The sequence below is a fragment of the Gadus morhua genome, chromosome 6 (genome assembly GCF_902167405.1).
Source record: "Gadus morhua chromosome 6, gadMor3.0, whole genome shotgun sequence".
Classification (NCBI taxonomy): Eukaryota; Metazoa; Chordata; class Actinopteri; order Gadiformes; family Gadidae; genus Gadus; species Gadus morhua.
In genome coordinates this window covers 19,146,967-19,169,208 of record NC_044053.1, presented here as the reverse complement: position 1 = coordinate 19,169,208, position 22,242 = coordinate 19,146,967, and the positions used below count along the sequence as shown (strand labels likewise).

The 22,242-nt window shown below is 49.4% G+C and overlaps 1 protein-coding gene across 1 annotated transcript; it reads left to right on the top strand.

The window, feature by feature from the left end:
* Positions 1-256: 256 nt before the first annotated feature.
* inpp5jb (inositol polyphosphate-5-phosphatase Jb) lies at positions 257-22,142 on the top strand. The gene is made up of 13 exons (XM_030357998.1): positions 257-789; positions 6,804-7,313; positions 7,750-7,857; positions 8,940-9,048; positions 12,086-12,202; positions 15,466-15,641; positions 16,163-16,274; positions 16,968-17,077; positions 17,443-17,647; positions 18,109-18,246; positions 18,431-18,514; positions 19,340-19,444; positions 19,755-22,142. The coding sequence occupies exons 2-13, from the start codon at positions 6,814-6,816 to the stop codon at positions 20,052-20,054; spliced, it is 2,064 nt and encodes a 687-aa protein (XP_030213858.1). The 5' UTR covers positions 257-789; positions 6,804-6,813; the 3' UTR covers positions 20,055-22,142.
* Positions 22,143-22,242: the final 100 nt, after the last annotated feature.

Sequence of the window (22,242 nt, the reverse complement as noted above, 5' to 3'; positions counted from 1 at the left end):
CAATAACAGATGAGCTGCCCCCTGATTTCAACCCTATTAATACTGTTGTTCTTTTCTTTTCTATGTATCTGTATCATGTTCTATCTTGTTGATTCTCTAGCGCTGAGGGAGTCTTATACGCCTCCTGGTGCGTGTAAGACTCCTGGTCATTTTCCTGTGTAGGACTATTTGTAGTTATTCTTTTTATGTAGGTCTACTCCTATCGTATTCGTTTATTATTATGTGCAAACGAAGAAACTACCAAATCAAAGGACCATTCTTGGGTCCTCACGTTTCCCAACATGATGAGCCACTAGGGGGAGCCACGACCTCAGCCTCCCCATGGCGACTCGGTCCTCCACTAGCGGGCTGCAGAAGCCCGTGTTGGCTTTACGGAAACGACCCGATCACGTTTGACTTCTGAATCCGAAGGACACAGAAACGGTTACGCTATTCGGTGTCCCTCGATGCGTTGAACCGATACTTTCCAGGCGATTTTGTGGAGGGAATGAACAGTTAAGGGTCATCATGGGGCTGGACGGTTCCAGCGAAGTAGCCGATGAGATCTGCTCGACATTATTTCTTTAGGATCCCCTCCAGGACCACCTGCTCTCCGGTCCTCGGTGCCCTACGCTGGGATGCCCCTGGTCTCGTGTGGGAAGCGGCTGACGGGTTAAGGTTCTGAACGCTCGGTTTGACTCAGAGGACCACCTGGGTCCTGGTCGTCTTCAGGAACCCATCGGGTCCTGGTCGTCTTCAGCTGCGCCCGTGGATCTTCGTCCCGTTCTTCTCCAGGCGCCAATAGAACAGGTAACGCATGACGTCAATAACAACACCCATCCGTCTGGGAGAAATAGCGTTGAACGTAAAGCCGAGCAAACCGGGTATTATTACACATTTTCGATGGTTGGAAAGAGCAAAAAAACAAAATGTGCCCGAGGTATAGTATGGATATCTGATAGAAAACAGATTGTTCAGAGTGGTCCCCGCTGGCAACAACGGTATGCTGCACAAACTAAAGGCTGGTTAGTTGTGGACAGTTGCTATTTGCCGTGTCAGAGCAATTATGAAGAAAATAGAAAGCCAATGCAAAGCCACTAATGCGCGAAGGTGATGTAATGAAGGCTGTTGATTGCGTTTTCTGACCAAGTAGAATTTGGATTTGTCTTGCATTATAACACACACACAAACACACACACACACACACACACACACACACACACACACACACACACACACACACACACACACACACACACACACACTGACACACACGCACACACACACACACACACAAACACGCACATTGAGGACATTTAGTGGAAAATACAAATGAGGATAAGGCCAAATAGGGCCATGTGCCGGCATCTGTAACATTGTTTTTAGGATCAAATTGAAGGCATTTGGCATGAAATCCCTCGACTCTTCCCTCTCAATCTGTCCTTACTCTCTGTTTTTTTCTGCTCCCTCTCACCTCATCTACTCCCATTGCTCAAATTCTCTTTTACTCTGTGTAATTCACACACACATACCCCCCCCCCCCCCACACACACGCACACACACACACACACACACACACACACACACACACACACACACACACACACACACACACACACACACACACACACACACACACACACATACACATACACATACACACACACACATACACGCACAAACACACCTGCCATGTGGGGTTTCATGGTTGTATTTAAAAGTACAAAGTAGGGGTTTACAGCCTCGACGATGCAGTGTTTGTTCTCCTCAACGAGACGGTCCTTGGTTCATGTCTCCATCCCAGTTTGACCACATGAAGAGCTCCCTAGAACTAACCTCCAGTGAACTGGATCCAGAGGCCTGCTTCCATCAGAAACGCGACTTTTGATAAAATGGCAACGTCCTAGATGTTTGACCTGGTTTGGATTCTGATTGGTAGAAATAACTTGTGGAGGGGAGGGGGGTTAGAATGACCCAGCGGGGCCGTGGGAGGGGGGGGGGGGGGGGGGGCACAGCTGCTGCTGCCGTCCCTGTCAGGGGTCATCATTAGTGTCCCTGTCAGAGGGACAGACGGGCCCTGCGGCCCAGCAGGTTCCCCGCCTCCATCTCGTCTGTGAGACAACTTGTAGCAATGGAGTTTGGTACAGATAAGAGAGAGAGGGTAACGTGAGGCTGGAGGACGGAGACCGGGACTCTGTCTTACTCCAGGTGTGTCTGTCCAGGCTGCAGCACGCCTCCCCTCACGCCAGGTGTCAGGTGGAGAGCGTGTAACGTGATGAGACGGCCACTCTCCTCCAGCCTCCTCCACTCTTCTCTAGAGCCTCGCCACTCTGTTCCACCCCTCTCCCCTCCTCTCCACCCTTCTCCAACCTACTCCCCTCCTATCCACCCTTTTCCCCTCCTCTCGACCCCTCTCCCCTCCTCTCCACCCTCTTCCACCCATCTCCACTCTACACCACCCCTCTCCACCCTTCTCAATGACTTTTCCACCGTTCTCCCCTCCTCTCCACCCTCCTCCACCCTCCTCCACCCTTCTCCCCTCCTCTCCACCCTCCTCCACCCTCCTCCACCCTTCTCCCCTCCTCCACCCTCCTCCACCCTTCTCCCCTCCTCTCCACCCTCCCCCACCCTTCTCCCCTCCTCCACCCTCCCCCACCCTTCTCCCCTCCTCCACCCTCCTCCACCCCTCTCCCCTCCTCTCCACCCTCCCCCACCCTTCTCCCCTCCTCCACCCTCCCCCACCCTTCTCCCCTCCTCCACCCTCCTCCACCCCTCTCCCCTCCTCTCCACCCTCCCCCACCCTTCTCCCCTCCTCTCTCATTGGAGGAGCGTCAGGACGCCTACTCTGTCCGGATCTCATGACCGCCGGGTCTGTGGCTCAGAGTCCGGTTAGATGAGTGAAATAGGTCATCAACAATACATTAATAATGCAGTTCAAGCAGAGTTCACATAGAGAGACAGGTTTAGGGTTGTGGGAGGTAGTAGATGCAGAATGCGTGCAAATTATTATTTCACAATGCATCGCAACTCCCTAATTTCAGATAAATGCCGGTTAATGTATATAATTGCACTAGAGCTGTCATGGTTAACGTCTAATGTCTAACAGCATATTGCTCTCACTGTATTTCATACTTACAGCACACAAGCATCGTCCTTCATTTCCTTTCCTTTGTTTCCTTTGCCTTTCCCCTTGCGGTTGTGTCACTCCTAATTCCCTCCCAAACGTGCCACACATGCACACACTTGCACGCATGCACACTTGCACACACTTGTACTCCCTCACGACAATCAGCGTACTTCCAGTAATAAACCAGCTCCTGCAGTTGTTGACTGCCTGGCATGCAGACGTCAGCGACAGCAGCAGAGCTCCGGACGGGAAGCACGGCCTGGTCACCAGCGGGTGTAGAGGAACCCGACAAGCAGGAACATGTACTGAGGCACCGTCCTAGGCTCTGCCTTCTCCTCAGTCTTCTAATAACTCATCTTATTACCCTCTTCATACTTTATTGCCTTAATGTAGTATTGTGTTGTGTCTTGGTGCCGGATGGAAAACGTCACCAAGGTGTACCGAGTATATCAGATCTGTGTCTTCATCCTGGGTGAGAAGCCGCTGTGATGATGGTGACAATACGTCATCCTCCCGTATCTCTGCCGCTGGGAGCAGGAGGATTAGACATTGTTGAGAAATAGGACGAGGGAGGGAGGGAGGGAGGGAGGGAGGGAGGGAGGGAGGGAGGGAGGGAGAGGCGGGGGGAGGGAGAGGCGAGGGGAGAGCACGTGTTGGAGACATTTAGCGAACAAGACAACGTTTAGTCTCTGGAAGAACGGCCGTGCAGGACGGTGGTCGTGCCTCCTCCTCCGTGGCTTTGTTACAACGGCGGTAGGGGTCCCCTCCCCTCCGACCGCTGGTCCCCTCAGAAAAGCGGTCCGGGTCCCCTCATACCGCCCCCCCCTCCCCTGGCAGCACCGTAACCCCCCACTACAGCACCCACTCCAGGTCCTGGGTCATGGGGCGCTGTGGTCCTGCCCTCCCCCTGCTCAGCGGCGGCGCCCCCTACAGCAACCTTGGAGATGAAGCAGCACTCCTCTGGTGGGGAACTCTGGCTTTTAGCATTTTGAATGTCATGGGAATTTAGACTATTATTCATATATTATAATGATGATGATTATTATTATCATTATTTTATTATGACGAAAGGGGTCCAGTTCTCTACACAGTCGGGTCAGAACACATGAGACCTTGTGGACAGAGTCTAGGCCTCACGTGAAGGGAGTCTGAGCCTCACACAAAGAGAGTCTGAGCCTCACACGAAGAGAGTGAGCCTCACACGAAGAGAGTCTGAGCCTCACGTGAAGAGAGTCTGAGCCTCACATGAAGAGCGTCTGAGCCTCACACAAAGAGAGTCTGAGCCTCACACGAAGAGAGTCTGAGCCTCACGTGAAGAGAGTCTGAGCCTCACATGAAGAGAGTCTGAGCCTCACATGAAGAGAGTCTGAGCCTCACTCGAAGAGAGTCTGAGCCTCACACAAAGAGAGTCTGAGCCTCACACGAAGAGAGTCTGAGCCTCACACGAAGAGAGTCTGAGCCTCACATGAAGAGCGTCTGAGCCTCACACAAAGAGAGTCTGAGCCTCACACGAAGAGAGTCTGAGCCTCACGTGAAGAGAGTCTGAGCCTCACATGAAGAGAGTCTGAGCCTCACATGAAGAGAGTCTGAGCCTCACTCGAAGAGAGTCTGAGCCTCACACAAAGAGAGTCTGAGCCTCACACGAAGAGAGTCTGAGCCTCACACGAAGAGAGTCTGAGCCTCACGTGAAGAGAGTCTGAGCCTCACATGAAGAGAGTCTGAGCCTCACACAAGGAGAGTCTGAGCCTCACACGAAGAGAGTATGAGCCTCACGTGAAGAAAGTCTGAGCCTCACACAAAGAGAGTCTGAGCCTCAAGTGAAGAGAGTCTGAGCCTCACGTTTAGAGTCTGAGCCTCACGTGAAGAGAGTCTGAGACTTAAACAAACAGAGTATGAGCCTCACATGAAGAGAGTCCGAGAATCACATGAAGAACACACACAGGGAGAAGGGCATGGCGTGGTTCACATCAGGGCCCCATGGAGAGGTGTGTATGACGTCCACATTAACTGCAGTTACTGCATTGACTGGCCTTCACTCTGTCTCGATCTGCTTGGGTTTTCAGTCCTGCGGCTTAAATATTATCACAGTTTTCTTTCAAATCCTGTTAGTCAAAGTTAATCTTTCTTTGGTGGCCCAACCCCCGCATGAAGAATCATGGAATCATCTCCAACGAGGTGGAATCTGGTTGGCCTCTCCCATGTGATCACCACAGAGCCCTACCCTGTTCCTGTCAGAGCCTGGACTGTGGTCATTCGTCTCCATCTTACGTGCCTGACCAGCGCTGGTCTTTCTGTCTTTCCTAAGACGTTTGTGAATTCAATAGTTCAAAATGGATCATTGAATACAGTAGACAGCGTTTCCTTTATATTTCCTCCCAGTTGGGAGGTCGTGTGGTGGTAGACTAGCTGGTTGTTTCCCAGTCAGTCACATGGTCAGGTGTGCTGCGCTGATATGAACCGACTGGATCTCCATCTCCATGGTTACCACCCATCCAGCGGGCGGCTTTGCTGCAGACGGAGGCTGATCCCCACATCTCCTCTGGGCCTTCTCCCTGAGTGGACCCGCAGTGGAGGGTTGGGGGTGGAGATGGAGTGAAGTGGGCAAACCTCCTATCCCTTTTTAGTTGGGGTCGTTCATCCACCCCTTAATCGTCGCGGGGCACTTTATCTGCTGCTGAGGACATAATGAGGGCCCTCAAGGAGCAGGAGAAGGTATCAGCCCCAGCCTCCTCCGAACCGGGTAACACCACCCGATGGTTCAGTCCTCCACCCCTCTGGGTCCTCCAGCCTGCAGGGTCCCCTCTGGGTCTTCCAACCCTCTGGTTCCTCCAACCCTCTGGTTCCTCCACCCCGCTGGGTCCTCCCCCCCTCTGGGTCCTCCACCCCTCTGGGTCCTCCACCCTGCTGGCTCCCCTCTGGGTCCTCCCCCTCTCTGGGTCCTCCTCCCTGATGGGTGGAGCACCTTGCTCCCCACAACGCCATGGCAACAACCCCACCCTTTAAGTTGAGGACAAATCGCTTGTCAATTGTGAAAGGGATGGGGTTTATTTGTATGAATATATACACCCACCAAAAATATATCTATTGTTCTGCCTCTGTCTCATGATCGTCTGGTCCAGATCCGGTTGTCAAGGCGATGGTTCTCCTCACTTACCCGGACCATTTAGGTTTCTTAGTGAGACCGCACACGGTATATTACATAACACTTTACTGGTATTACAAATCTCTTTTACAAAAATGGTATGTTACAACATGTATCACGTGGTTAGATTTTTGCAGATCTGATGAGCCATAGTGAGAGGAACGCCCTGAAAATACTGATCACAAAATGAAATACAAAATACATCAGTCCTACTCATGCCCTCTTTCTGGCCTCTTGAAATGATCCAGGTCCAAACTCATTGTGGACCTGGATAATTTTGCCTGTTCTATTCTTTCTCGAATCAATAAATATACTGGATCTAATGTTGTTTGAACCAGGAATTAAAAGTGAAATTGAATTGAAATTCTAGGGTCATTGAATATAAAGACACCAGTTTGAATTCAGTTTGAACCAGGAAATGGTTCAAACTGTTGTCTTTATACACAAATGACCCTGGCACTTCAAGCTAGTTCCAAAGTACAACTTTGGAACGTCAGTGAAAGGCATTTGTAAATGAATTGAATAATAACAATCCTAAAATGCACGTCTCTACAGATTGATAACGATGGATCCCGGGAGCCAGGACCAAAGCCCGCGACCGTCTGACCACCCTGAGGGTGCGGAGGTCTTGGAGGCCCCCGGTCCGGGAGCCCCCCCACCACCGAAGACCCCTGAGGCCCCTCCCCCCGCCGCCCAGCCTGGGCCCCCCTCCAGCGCCAGGCCCCGCCGTCCCCAGAGGACCCCCAGAGTGGAGGGGTCCGTCGACATCCTTGAACCCAAGCATGACACCGGAGCCGAGACCGGCCCCAGACCCGGACCGGCTGGTCCCAATGACGACGCTGAAGAGTGCAGCACCGACGGAGCAGGGCTTAGCCATTCCAAGCCCCCCGCGGCTGGCAGGAGCCCGGCAGACCCCCGGGGCCTGCGCACTAAAGGCCGGGCGGCCTCTGTCCCCTACGAGAGCGCGATCCGACCCCCGCCCCCCCACCTCGCCCCCCACGCCCAGAGGGCCTTCTCTGTGGTGGGCACGGCGGACACACCGGCCCAGAGCCTGGAGGACTTCAGGCAAGTCCTCTGCTTCCTATTCATCAGTGGGGAGGGAACTCACAGTGAGGCGAGACGTGATGTTCACTCGTATTAAAGCCTCCCCAACACCCCTCCCTCTCCTAGTCCCACTCCACTAACAGTCAAACACATATAGATACTTCATCACAGAGGTGTCCTAACTCCTCCCATCTCCAGGTCACATGCTATAGTTGCTCCATCACAGAGGTGTCCTAACTTCTCACCTCTCTCTCCAAGTCTAAGACATGCACATAAAGTTTTGCCCAGAGTGGACCACGACCTTAAAAGGATCCCTAGGTGGATTGGCTCGTGGTTGAGCTCCTCTTATTCTTGGCAGGCTTCCTACTTCAGATATGCCTTTATTGTGTGAATAGCTGCAATAGCAAAGCTCTGCCGTGCGAGTTAAAGCAGTCGCTCCCATGTGATCCGTCTGCAGGGTGCACCTCATCACCTGGAACGTGGGCTCCTCCATGCCTCCTGACGACATGACAGACCTGCTGGGGCTGCGGGTGGGCGACGGGAACACAGACATGTACATCATCGGGTGAGTGCTCCCTCCGTGGTCTCTGCTCTGTGGTGTTCAGAGCCACCGGGCTGTCAGGGGATCCACGTGACACAACAGTGGAGGCTGAGAGGAATGGAGGTACTGTATTTAGCACCGAAGTACGATCAGGGTTGTTATTAGCATGAATTTATGATGGGATTATTGTTTACTTAATACACCCATCACAAGAATACTATACAATTCACAACTATATACAACTACTATATAACTTTGTTGTGTACATAACATAAACACAAGGTCTGTTATGGGGATTATTAGTGAGTCACTAGCTTCTGCAAGATACTCAAGAATCACCTTTTCAGAGTTCCCTTGACCCTTGACTAAAATCGCCCCTTTTACGTTCTTATTGTATGTTATACGTCCTGGCACTTAAAAATAGTACTTAGCATTGAATAGCATCTTATCCTAGCTATCTTTGTTGTAGATGGGAATGGGTTAACATAACAATTGTTAGTGCTTGGCACTTCTTGGCACTTCTATGGTTCTTTGAACATCCTTACTGTACCGTCAGCGATATCTTGTTGTTTCTCTTTCTTTTGAAAAATGTACTTACTGTACATCGCTTTGGATTAAAGCGTATGCTAAATGCCCTATATATATATGTTAATGTAATCTGTGTGCATGTACACTTCATTCTCCATTGGCCTTCCTGCTTTCTTTGATTTAATAGTGCAGGAAAAATTGCCCGTCAGGGCGGATAAAGATCAATTCTATGCTGACTGGATATCCTTATTTACTCAAGAAGCAAAGCTACATTGAGATGTTTCGTTCATCACATAAGATGTTAAGATGTTCCATGTTTGAGTTTATAATTCTCTTTTACTCATTGCTCAATGAGGGATAGGAGGTTTGCCCATTGTTCTTTCATATGAAACCGTTCTGAACACTCGATGGCCGGCAGAGGGGAACGAGACCAGGAGGATCTCACAAGAGTGTTTTTTTTTCTTTTGGTCCTCATTGTGCTCTCCGCTCTTCGAGCTCCACTCAGGGCAGAGCCTCTCGCTCACCTCAGCTCTGCCCCTAGTGACCGCGGTGTTTCCCTGTGTGTGTGCTCCTACAAGACTACAGGAAGTGAACTCGATGATCAACAAAAGGCTGAAAGACGTCCTCTTCACAGACCAGTGGAGCGAGGCCTGCATGGACCGACTCAGCCCCTTCGGTTACGTGCTGGTCAGTAAGCGCTCGTCAGACACGCACGCAGGCACGCGCATGCATACACACGCACACACGCAGGCACGCACGCACACGCACATACAGGATTACAAAAACACACACGCACATACACCATCACACACACACCTACACGGACACTCACACACAGGCACGCACACGCACGTACAACGCAAACGCACATACATACTCATACATTACCATAATGCGAGGCCCCAGGGCTTGTGTCCGTGCGATGGGGAGGAGTGTTGCAGGAGCGGTCAGCAGTTGCTCCAGTCTCCTCTGATTGGTCTCCTACAGCCACGATGTTATATAAATGAACGTTGCTCGCCGTCTCCTGCTGCTGGCCGTTCCCTGAAACAGAGCAGCGGCCTCAGAGCTCCGGGTTCTATTTGCATGTCTCTCTATCTTAATTATCTCTCTCTGTTTTCCCTCCCTCTCTCGCTATCTCTCATATATTCAAATTCCTTACTCTGTCACAATGACCTACTATCCCTCGCTCTCATTCTCTCCCTCTGTGTCTCTGTGTCTCTCGCTCTATACGTACACAAATACATGGAGAGAGAGTTTACATACAAACTAGATAGAGAGATATACAGACTCTTGTTTCCCCTACGATTAGTTTAAGGCAGCAGTTCGAAGGTATGTGTGTGTGTGTGTGTGTGTGCGGTGTGAAGTGTATGTGTTTTATATGGTCTCCATAGACCATCAGCTGCAGAGCGTCCCGCTAGGAGGATACCTAGGGTGCAGTAGGTTTTATTTTGGTGCGGGTGTCATTGTCCTGTCGCCTCCGGCGATAAGGAGGCTGACAGTGAGACTGATCCGGTCCTCTGGGGAGTCCTCGACTCGCCGCGCTCGGTTTGAGCTCTCTTAGAGCTCTGTTAAAGTCCTCCTCCTTTGCTGCTGCTGCTCGGCTGGAGCTCTGTTTAAGCTCTGTGAGAATTCTGTTTAAGATCTTTTAGAGCGCTCTGTTAGAGCAATGTTAGAGCTCTAACAGAGCTCTATTAAAGCTCTGTTGGAGCTCAGGGCTCTGTTAGACTCCTCCTCCCTTTTCTGCTGCTCTGTTAGAGTTCTGTTAAAGCTCTGTTAGAGTTCGGTTAGAGCTCTTTTAAAGCTATTTTAAAGCTCTATTAGAGCTCTGTTAAAGCTCTGTTAACGCTCTGCTAGTTGAAGCAGTGTTAAAGCTCTGCTGAAGCGCTGTTAACACTCTGTTGGTTAAAGCTCTGCTTAGCTAAAGCTCTGTTAGAACTCTGTTATAAACCTTTCTCAAGGCGATGCCTTTCTACTCTTCCAGCCGCTTGCTGGCCACTAGGCGGACCGCAGGGACGCAGCTGTTCTCAGCTGTAATCGTGTGGTTTCCTTGTGGGCTCTGCTGACTACTCAGAGAACACACACACAAGCAAAGCGCGTGCACCGAACACCACAAGATACAGGGCAGGGCCTCCACCTAATGGTTGATACACACACTGGCACATGAACGCACATGCACAATATACACAGCCATGCACACACACACATCACACATAGAGACGTAACAGCCCAGACACACAGTGTTTGTCTTGAAAGGTTACCTACCATTTTCTGCAGCCTAAGATCTGCTTCGACAGCCTTCAGGGACTTCACTGTTCATCAGAGATAATATTAGGAGACGCTCTTTGGCTCCAGTGCACGCACGCATGCACAAACACACACACACACACACACACTCACGTACACACACACATACTGACACACAAACCGACACACGTGCACTCAAACACAAACACACACATACTGACACACATACTGACACACACACACCCACACACACACATTCTAACACACTTACTGACAGACACACACATACACACACACAGACACACACACACACACACACACACACACACACACACACACACACACACACACTGACACACACCTGACACACACGTGCCCAAGTACATGAGCACTTGGGCACGTGCACGCTCAAACCACACATAAGTAACCCCGGCTTTCATGCACACATGTATAAAAAAGAAAAACACATGCAGAAAACACACACACAAAGACACTGGAGCAGCTCACTCTCCCTGTCCACAAGCCAACACAGATCCCCTTAGTCGGTCCAGTTCACGGTTGAGCCAGCTCCATTACGCAACGCAGCCCTCCAAGTCGCTCCCCAGCATAGCAACATGGCCGCCCCTCACGTGGGCCATGAGCGCCCTCAAGGTATGACAACAACAGGCAGGGTGTGGGGTTGTGCTCGGCGCTGGATGAACCCAGATCAGGGCGGCAGCCTTGGAGGGCTGGGTTTGTTGTGTGTAAAATGATACTGTATTCAAGAATGCATAACACATGTTAGTAATAAAGTAATAATGTGTCTTCTGGCACATCCTGAATACATACATTGTGATATGATTCACATATCCTTATTACATACATTGTGATATGATTCACATATCCTGAATAATACATACATTGTGATATGATTCACATATATTTAAGATATGCACTGTGTTAGGATGATCCTTGATGTATACATAGTGATAAGATGATCCTTTATATATATATACACAGTGATAAGATGATCATTGATATGTACACCGTGATAAGATGATCATTGATATGTACACAGTGATAAGATGATCATTGATGTACACCGTGATAGGATGTCTTTGATACACCGTGATAAGATGATCATAAATATGTACACCGTGATAAGATATCCTGGATACACAGTGATTAGATGATCCTTGATATGTACACAGTGATAGGATGTCTTTGATACACCGTGATTAGATGATCCTTGATATGTACACCGTGATAGGATGTCTTTGATACACAGTGATAAGGTGATCCTTGATATGTACACCGTGAGAGGGTGTCTTTGATACACAGTGATAAGGTGATCCTTGATATGTACACCGTGATAGGATGTCTTTGATACACCGTGATAAGGTGATCCTTGATATGTACACCGTGAGAGGGTGTCTTTGATACACAGTGATAAGGTGATCCCTAAGGGGCGACAGGAGGCTGACCTGATGTTTCCCCCCAGGTGACGTCCCAGAGGATGCAGGGTGTGCTGCTGCTGTTGTTCGCCAAGTACTACCATCTGCCCTTCCTCCGAGGGGTCCAGACGGAGACCACCCGCACCGGCCTGGGGGGCTACTGGGTCAGGACACACCGACACACACACCACCGACAAAGACACGCACCATTAACACACACCACCAACACACATCACCGACACCCACACCACCAACACACCAGCAACACACACCACCACCACACACAAAAACACACACCATAGACACACACCATAGACACACACCACAGACACACACCACAGACACCCACCACCAAAACACTCACCACCGACACACACCACGACACACACCACCGACACACACCACCGACACACACCACCAACGCACACCACCGACACACACCACGACACACACCACCGACACACACCACCGACACACACCACCGACACACACCACGACACACACCACCGACACACACCACCGACACACACCACCGACACACACCACCAACGCACACCACCGACACACACCACCGACGCACACCACCGACCCCCATCCCACCAACACACCAGCAACACGCACCATCACCACACACACACACCATAGACACACACCACCAACAGTCCGACACACACCACCTACACACACCACCAAAACACACCACCTACACACACCACCAAAACACACCACCTACACACACCACCAAAACACACCACCTACACTCACCACCAACACACCAGCAACACACACCACCAGCACACACACAAACACACACACACACACACACACACACACACACACACACAAACACACACACACACACACACACACACACACACACACACACATACAAAATAGACACACACCGAAGACACACACCACCAACACAGACCAGCAACACACAATACCAACACACACCACCAACAAATGTGACGTCCCCACACACCAGCAGCAACACACACCACCAACACATGCCACTGACACACACCCCAGACAAAAAACATCGACACACACCACCAACACACGCCACCGACACACACCACAGACACACACCACCGGCACACACCACCAACACACACCACAGACACACACCCCCCACACACACCACCAACACACACACACACACACACACACACCACCAATATACACCACCAACACACAATACAAACACGCACCACCGTCTCACTGCCTTCAACGCAAATCTGCAGCTACACAACTCAACACTAACCTATTGTAGCATGACTGTGATTGGCTGTTATGGAGCCCTGCAAACGGTTAATCTCCACCCGGTGAAACCGGTTTACCACTGAAGACTGGGGATGTGAAAGTGTCGACAATGCAGATCTGAGATGGCAAGGCTTCCAAATTTCCAGTAAATTCCATTGTCCAATATTAATATGACTTACAGGTCGGATAGATTAGATTCAAAGCTTACTAACGATATTGGAACATCTGCTTATGGTCGAGATACAAGATGCGTCCAAATTCAAATTCGTTTTTATGTATTGTATTTACTTTGACTTATTACTATTTTACTACTCAGCCAAATCACACACACGTTTACATAATAAAAATGTTGTAGGCCTACATTATTTCCACATACGTAATTGCATGCAGTTAGATTACATTAATGTGCCTCGTTGGTCACATGGGAATATGCCTATCTGCGTGACCCGTTATGCAACCATGAAGGTTAGCAGACTTCCACTATTGGTTGTTGTTACACACACTGACCAGTAGAGGGAGCCGTACTCCAACAGGCTACATAGCTGAGAGAGAGCTTGATTTTCACAGCAGTTAAACAACAGACCATCATAATGGATTCATTAACCGAATAATAAAAAAAGTGTAAATATCTATACAAATAGATATATAAACATATATATATACATATAGAACACAATGTCCTCTATTATATACATATACATATACATATGAGGAAAGCAAGTCCTGCTAAGACAACCTTCTACTGGAGCTTTTTACAATCACTGAGCAGAAGTCAAGGAGATGAACGGTCTGCTGTACTTTACACACGTCTCTGGATTAGGCTTTAGCACCACTGAGCATAATCAGCTCTGTTGCTGTCAGTCGTTAGGGTGGTGGGAGGGGTCACGTGTGTGTGTGTGTGTGTTTGTGTGTATGTGTGTATGTGTGTGTGTGTGTGTGTGTGTGTGTGTGTGTGTGTGTGTGTGTGTGTGTGTGTGTGTGTGTGTGTGTGTGTGTGTGTGTGTGTGTACGTGTGTGAAATAAGGTCCCTTCATGTCCTCTCACTGTGTGCATTAGCACCAGCGTTAAATTTTGATTAACTTCTAATTAGCTACCACTCCAGATCTTTGCTCTGGGGGGTCTTTGATGACTGGGATTTGTCAAATACACATCATGGTCACACACACACACACGCACAGACACATACACACGGTCCAAGCTGTTCATCATGACGATGGTCCACTGTGCTGCAGTGATCCTACCAGGTTTAATGCTTTAGCTCTGTTTGTTTTTGGCCGCACAAAGCGCGTAAGTGTAATTCCGGCGGAAATTTACCCCAGGGTCTTTGTTTTGGCATGCATACCCATCAAATAAGCCCTCCAGATACTTTTTTAATTGAAAATCGAGTACAGAGTTTGCCTGGCGCAATGTTTGGCCTCCATGTTATTGGTTAGGGGCACCGCGAACACTTCCAAATCGCCATTTTTTAACCACTAATCTTGCTCAAATAGCACCAAACCTCTGCAGTAGCATGATTAGGGTCCCTACACATAAAACAAAGCATCAACAACTTAGTTAGCTACCGGGAGTTTATTAAAAAAGACTGTTTTCCAAGTCTGTGCCTTACCGGTAGGTCCATGTTTCCAGGAAGTCCACACAAGTTGATTACCTGCTGGGGTAAATAATATAACAGTGTTGTGTGACTTGTGACGACTTCCTGGAAACATGGCGTTCGCGGTGCCCCTAACCAATAACATGAAAGCCAAATATTGCACCGGGCGAACTCTGTACTCGATTTTCAATTAAAAAGGTATCTGGAGGGCTTATTTGACAAAGACCCTGGGTTTAATTTTCACCAGAATTACACTTTAAGTTTTATTGAGCAATGAGTCAGACCAACCCAGCCTGTCCCCACATGTCTGTCCTAATGTGTGTGTGTGTGTGTGTGTGTGTGTGTGTGTGTGTGTGTGTGTGTGTGTGTGTGTGTGTGTGTGTGTGTGTGTGTGTGTGTGTGTGTGTGTGTGTGTGTGTGTGCGTGTGTGTGTGGGTGCGTCTGTGTCTGTGTCCGTGTCCGTGTGTATGTGTGTGTGGGTGTGTGTGTGCGTCTGTGTCTGTGTCCATACGTGTGTGTTTGTGTGTGGTTGCGTGTGCGTGTGCGTCGTCCTCCTGTGTCCCCCCATAGGGCAACAAGGGTGGCGTGAGTGCGCGCATGTCGGTGTTCGGCCACACGGTGTGCTTCCTGAACTGCCACCTGCCCGCCCACATGGAGAACTCGGAGCAGCGCATGGAGGACTTTGAGAGCATCCTGCAGCAGCAGACCTTCGAGGGCCAGGCCGCCACCGGGGTCCTGGACCACGAGTCAGTCCCCCTCCTTTACTCTGTTTACATCCTCCACATGGACTGGACTGACTGGCTCCCCGCAGCCAGAGGGGCCCTCGGCCGGTCCAGAGGGGCCCTAGGCCGGTCTAGAGGGGCCCTAGGCCGGTCCAGAGGGGCCCTCGACCGGTCAAGAGGGGCCCTCGACCGGTCCAGAGGGGCCCTCGGCCGGTCCAGAGGGGCCCTAGGCCGGTCCAGAGGGGCCCTCGACCGGTCAAGAGGGGCCCTCGGCCGGTCTAAGGGGGCCCTAGGCCGGTCCAGAGGGGCCCTCGGCCGGTCTAGACGGGCCCTCGACCGGTCTAGAGGGGCCCTCGGTCGGGTTCCTGATTATTTTCAGCCCCTGTATCCTGGGGCCGTGTTTCCACGGTAAACAGCAGTAGCCGACGTTACTGCTGCCGTTTACATGGAAGTGAGCTCACTTGTTCAGGCTGCTAGACGGTTCTGCCCTGGGGGTTCAGGACTGGATTTACAGGCCCTGATTGCGTGGGAATGTGTGTTCACAGCGTTGTCTTCTGGTTCGGGGATCTGAACTTCCGGATCAATGACCTTGAGATGCAGGTGGTGAAGTCCGCCATCGAGAGCAACAAGCTTGCCGTGCTGTGGGAGAAGGACCAGGTGAAACTAATGTTACGTGTAATGAATGTGAATTCCAGACATACAGAATAGGATTGGTTCAAATGTTCTTCCTGCCCGCCAATCAAACTCGACCCCTAAAACATTGTATGTTGTCACTCAGAGAATGTACTTAAATAATATTCATTCATTCATTGATGAATGATAGATGAGAAGACAGTGAGAAGACAGTGTAGTGTGTGAGCAGCGCCACTAGATGGCAGTCCTCAAACATTCAAGCGCAATCAAAGAACACGTACACAATACGTTACACAAGCAGTGTGAAATCGGAACACATGTAAGACCTGCAGGCTTCCCCGTCTCCCCAGTCTCCCCCCTCTCTCCAGTCTCCCCCCTCTCCCCAGTCTCCACCCTCTCCCCAGTCTCGCCAGTCTACTCCTTCTCCCTCTCCTCCCCAGTCTCCCCAGTCTCCTCTTTAGTCTCATTCCCCTCAACATGTGAAAGTCGCTGCATGTAATTTGCTGCATGCAGTTACAGATAACATTCAAGATGCATTCACACACATACTCACGCACACGCCACTTTGTGCCCACACCTCTGAATGAGGTCATTATGGTGTGGTTAATCTTTCCTAAGTTCTCTCATTCCTTGTGATGGTAACTCAGGGTTTACTAGTTTAGTTCCGAGTACCCCTCTGAAGGGCCTAGCATGATGTGTGACGGTGCCTCTCCTCAGCTCAACATGGCCAAGGACAATGAGGTGGTGTTGGAGGGCTTCCTTGAGGGTCCGCTGAAGTTCATGCCCACCTACAAGTTTGACGTTGGAACAGACACATACGACACCAGGTGGGCGCTGCCCCAGGGAGGCTCATGATGTTCACCTCGTCTACGTCTTCCCTCTCTCCTCTCCTCTGATCCCCTTCAAACCTCCTTCATCTCTTCTTTCTCGCCTTTCCTCTTCAAGGATCTTATTGATATAATTAGCGATATAACTGGTGTATAAAATGGATACAAATACTAACTAACTGTATTTGTAACTAACTTAGTTGCTCTTTTACAATGTGGATGGTATGCTTTGATGTTCAGTCTCACTTGCAAGTCGCTTTGGATAAAGTCTAAATTGAACATTTAACGATGCAGCGATGTCTTGAATGAAATATCTTCCAACTTCTAAAGAGAAATCGAAACTGAGCGACTCTCGTCCTCTTTAGCGGGAAGAAGCGCAAGCCGGCGTGGACGGACCGCATCCTGTGGCGTCTGCGGCCACCGGCGGCGAGCTCCGCCCCAAAGACGGGGAAGCGTGCGTCCATGTTGGGTCTGAGCTGCGGCACCAAGGTGACGCAGCACTGCTACCGCAGCCACATGGAGTACACGGTCAGCGACCACAAGCCTGTGGCCTCCATCTTCACTCTACAGGTACAGGAGAGTGTCTTGAGACTGCCATCGCTCCCCGTCTCACTGGGGCTGCTTTAGATGAGTGTTGCCTGTTAATGAGTGAATCTAGCGTCTAACGCTCTTTGTATGCATTCGGACAAAATTAATCGATCACTTTTTTTACCGTGCGATAATTTATTTTGAAAGAAAAACTTGATCGTGATCGTGATTGTGCTCTACGAGGTAGTCCCCCTACAAGGGGGACCTGGTCCTGGTCCTGAAAGTCTGTGTTCTGGGGTCTAGTCCCCCTAAAGGGTGGATCTGCTCCCTTGTCCCTGGTCCTGATGTCTGTGTTTGTGCTCTGGGTCTAGTTCCCCTACAAGGTGGACTCGCCCCTGGTCCTGGTCCTGATGTCTGTGTTTGTGCTCTGGGTCTAGTTCCCCTACAAGGTGGACTCGCCCCTGGTCCTGGTCCTGATGTCTGTGTTTGTGCTCTGGGTCTAGTTCCCCTACAAGGTGGACTCGCCCCTGGTCACCCTGCTGGTGGAGGACGAGTGGACCAGTCTGGCCGATGCCGTCGTTGCGTTCAGATTGGCTCCCAGCTACGCCCGCAGCTCCTGGGACTGGATTGGTCTGTACAAGGTGGGTGTCCTGGTCGGGCCTCCGTGGTTCTGAGGGTGTTTCTGCCTGTTATTGTGTGTGTGTGTTGCTGTGATCTTATGAACAGTTGGAGCTTCTTGTGCGGACACAGTGAGTCACAATATTTCTGTTTTTCTTAATCACCATTTGTTGGAAGGCCTTGACAAGATGTTGTGTGTGTTACCAGGTGGGGTTCAGGCACCACAAGGACTATGTAGGATATGTGTGGGCCAAGCAAGAGGAGGCAGACTACCAGCGGCAAGAACATCAGGTGATGGACCTTTTTTTTGTATTCAGCTTTTAAAGGAAAATAATCTCCTGTCTGACCTAGTCCACCCCTCTAGCAGATATTTAAAAAGTGTCCGCGCTCACTTCTGCTTTGGCTGTCTCTTCTCGCTACAATCTGGTTTGGGGGTTTAGCCGGACCGTTTGATTAAAGGGTTATTGTGTTAGGTTTAGGCTCTCCCAGTAAATAGGCGGGAGACTTACAATTCAAACCACTCAATACCAGTGTCCTGTCCCCTCTAACTGGCTGAGCAACCGGTTCAGACCATTGTATCTTAGCTGAATGGCTCGGGTGGGAGGGGTTTAAAGGTAACAATGGTATGATCTTCTTCACTTTAGGTTATGAATGTGATTTTGCCAAATGAAGATGCAGTGGCCGTTCAAACGGGCCTCAGGTCCACTGCGTTCTGAGAGCCGCTCCCAAACCCGAGTTGTTTTGCGAATTGAACGACAGACAGACTTACAGAGTCTCCTTTAATTATATTAAGCTAACAACTGTTGTAGGTTCAGTTTTATGTTGTTTTCATTAAAAAGTTTGCACAGTTTTTAATGATTTGTTTAAACTAATCTTTGCCAAGAGGTAGACAGTAGGCAGATGTCAATGCCCTACATGTTACTTTTGGGGACTTTATTCAATAATAAATAATTATTATAATAATTTATAAATAAATAATTGTCGCATGATGGTAGGTCATGAAGTTATCTGATCCTGTTGCCACATGCTGGCTTCTGGTGACTCGAACCCCACCACCGACCCCGTGAATGGATTTGAGTAAAAGATGATTGAGTTCCAATGGTTTATCTCTTCCAGGTAACCTTCACTGAGGAGGAGCTCCCCAAGACCTGTGGCGACTTCATCCTCGGTTTCTATAGCAACAACATGAACACCATTGTGGGGGTGACCGAGCCCTTCCAGGTGATGATTGCGGAGAGAGAAAAACGTGTTAATCTTTTAGATTCTGGATCTCCTGGTTGTATGTAGCAGGGCACAGGTAGCAGACTAACAGTGAGTGACGTTTGCTCCTGGGCCTTGTGTAATTAAGCAGTAGACCCAGAATCAATGTCATGAGCTGTGTGTGTCCTAGGATGATGCCCCTGTGAAAGGGTCTGTCCCTGTTAGTGTAATATGCCGTGACTATGAGGCCGTTATCATGCCAGACATGTGACTTTCCTTCACACCGTGTTCCCCATAACAACCTCGATGACGTTCCCCCCGCTGGCTGTAGATCCTGCTGCCCTCGGAGCAGCGAGACGCCAGCGCCTCAGACGACAGCTCTGAGGTCAGCTCGGAGGACGACTCCCCCGATGGCCCCCACGGCCCGACCAGGTCCCGGTCCCGCAGCCCCAGCCCCGGGCCAAGCGGGGCTCCGCGCCGCAACCACAGCCGCGGTCCCGACGCCCCCGAAGTAAGGGGGCTGAAGCCTGCCGACGCTGAGACCCACGCCCCCGAAGGTCCACCAGAGGTGGAGAGTCTCCCGGCCTCTGGCCCAGCAGAGGGCACTTCAGCTGGGGAGGCGGAGTTGTGATGCAGACACCCCCCTCCATCTCTCTCTCTCTCTCTCTTGCAGACACCTCTCTCTCTCACTCTCTCTCTCTCTCTCTCTCTCTCTCTCTCTCTCTCTCTCTCTCTCTCTCTCTCTCTCTCTCTCTCTCTCTCTCTCTCTCTCTCTCTCTCTCCAGTTGGGCTGTGATGTAACTTGTTATATGCACTGTAGGTAGACACTGTGTGGTTCGTAGAGTGGAGTTCATTATATGGAAACCATTATTTCAGGACTAAGGTTAGCCGTCAGGTCTATTGAGGAAGGAGGCTTACTTTCGGAGTTGATTTTTATTACAAGTTTCACGTTACACTAGCTTTACTTTTTTTATACTTGTATTCCTCTGCCTCTCTTCTACGTTGTGTGTCTTCTGTCTCTCTGGCTGAGCCATCAGAGGGCTCGCTAATGAGTTATCACACTTTACCCAGCCCTCATACAGACAGAAACCAAGACAGACCAAACGCTTCAAAATAAGCCCACCGGCGTATTTGACCACACGCGTTTCATGAACATGAGGAAACTGCCCTCTTGTTCTAGCAGGCGAATATACATGAGAGAGAACCATCCTCACACACCCTCCTCGGGAGCCATCAAATCCGGATTGCATTTTAAAAGGGGAATGCATCATAAAGGTGACGTTTATTAGAGACGGAGTTTACAGAGAGTACACTCGACCAATAAGGCCATAGTGACACAAGAACCCCCCCGCCGCCCCCCTGGGTCTGATCAGGTCTGCCATTAGAGACCTTAAGAACCTCAAGGTCAGTCTGTGGTCACGCCTTTGCTGTGATGATAACAACTCACAATTCACACCCTTTGTTTCTACTCTAACATAACCATCACCTCAATGGGAGCGTAGTGCCCTCCCAGTCCATGCTGGTTTCCATGGGTTCCATTTAAAACAAGCGCTCCGCCTTCGGGTAACCTTCGTTATCTTTCTCCTTTCTGCACTTTGACAGTTTTGTCCCTCTTTTATTTGTCGATGTCCCCCCACTGTTGGTTAAGAAGCAGGCGGTGCTCTCTGCAGTACTTTGTGTCAGTTATTAGCTTGTGAGATTTTAGACAGATTGAAAAACAATGGTCAATGATTAGGCAATGTGTAGCCTAGTACCGTAGCCTCGTCGTAAATGTGTACACTCCTCTATCAGTGTGTGTGTGTGTGTGTCAGTGTGTGTGTGAGAGAGAGAGATGGTATGAACTTTGTGATGTTACTAGCTAGCTGTAAAAGAGCTGTGAAAGGCATGGTTTGCTGCTCCATGCTGTACACGCGGTACCGTGACTTTGTGCCGTAAAGTGCTGTTTTGACTCCTCTTTGTGATGTCAGTGGCTGTGAGAAGTGTTAGAAGAATTATCGTGAGAACATCAAAAAATATATATAAAATGCCGTAGAGTCTAGGTGAGAACATTTCAGTTTCAGAGTTTGCTTGCATACGTTTTATTTAAATTCAGTCTCATTATGCATCCAAAAGACAATATAATTAGTATGATCTTTGTATACAATATGAAGTTTTGAATAGATAAGATCTGAAGTTATCTTAGGTAATCCACAATGATCCGAGCTGTATTCATAACGTTGGTTTTTACCAAACAATTCTTACAATGCAGGTAAGTGAAACTCTTGATATGTGAAACTAGATTTTTGAAATGTCTAAAGAATGTTGTTCTATAATTAATGTGTGTTTTAGATATACACGTTTGTATTTAAGGGAAATATAACAGATTGGGATATGAATAAGATGACAATCTATGCCAAAAATATATGAATTATGATGTATTTATTTTCTTATTTAATTCTGTGAAATCAGCCTGAATTCTGCTGGCCAGTGAAGGAGAATTATTTCAAAGCAAATATGAGTGATATATTAATATTGTTTTTATTTTTGTGGAAACAAAAATGGGTACCTCCACGGTTTTAATTGGAATTAAAACCATGCGTTACTGAAGTTGTCTCAGAGGTAGTTGGATTGTCTGAGATGGAGTGGCTGAACATGTCTGGCATCCACGAAAAAAAAAGTATCTGTAAATGCCCAATGGAAGAAAAATAAAAGAAAATATATATATACGACTTCCCTTCAACCTTGACTGCGTGGATGTTTTCTGAGAACTGTCTTCAGCAAGCAAACCATGAAGCCCACGGTCATAACTGACCTGTGGAGTGGTGGTAACTCTGCCCTTC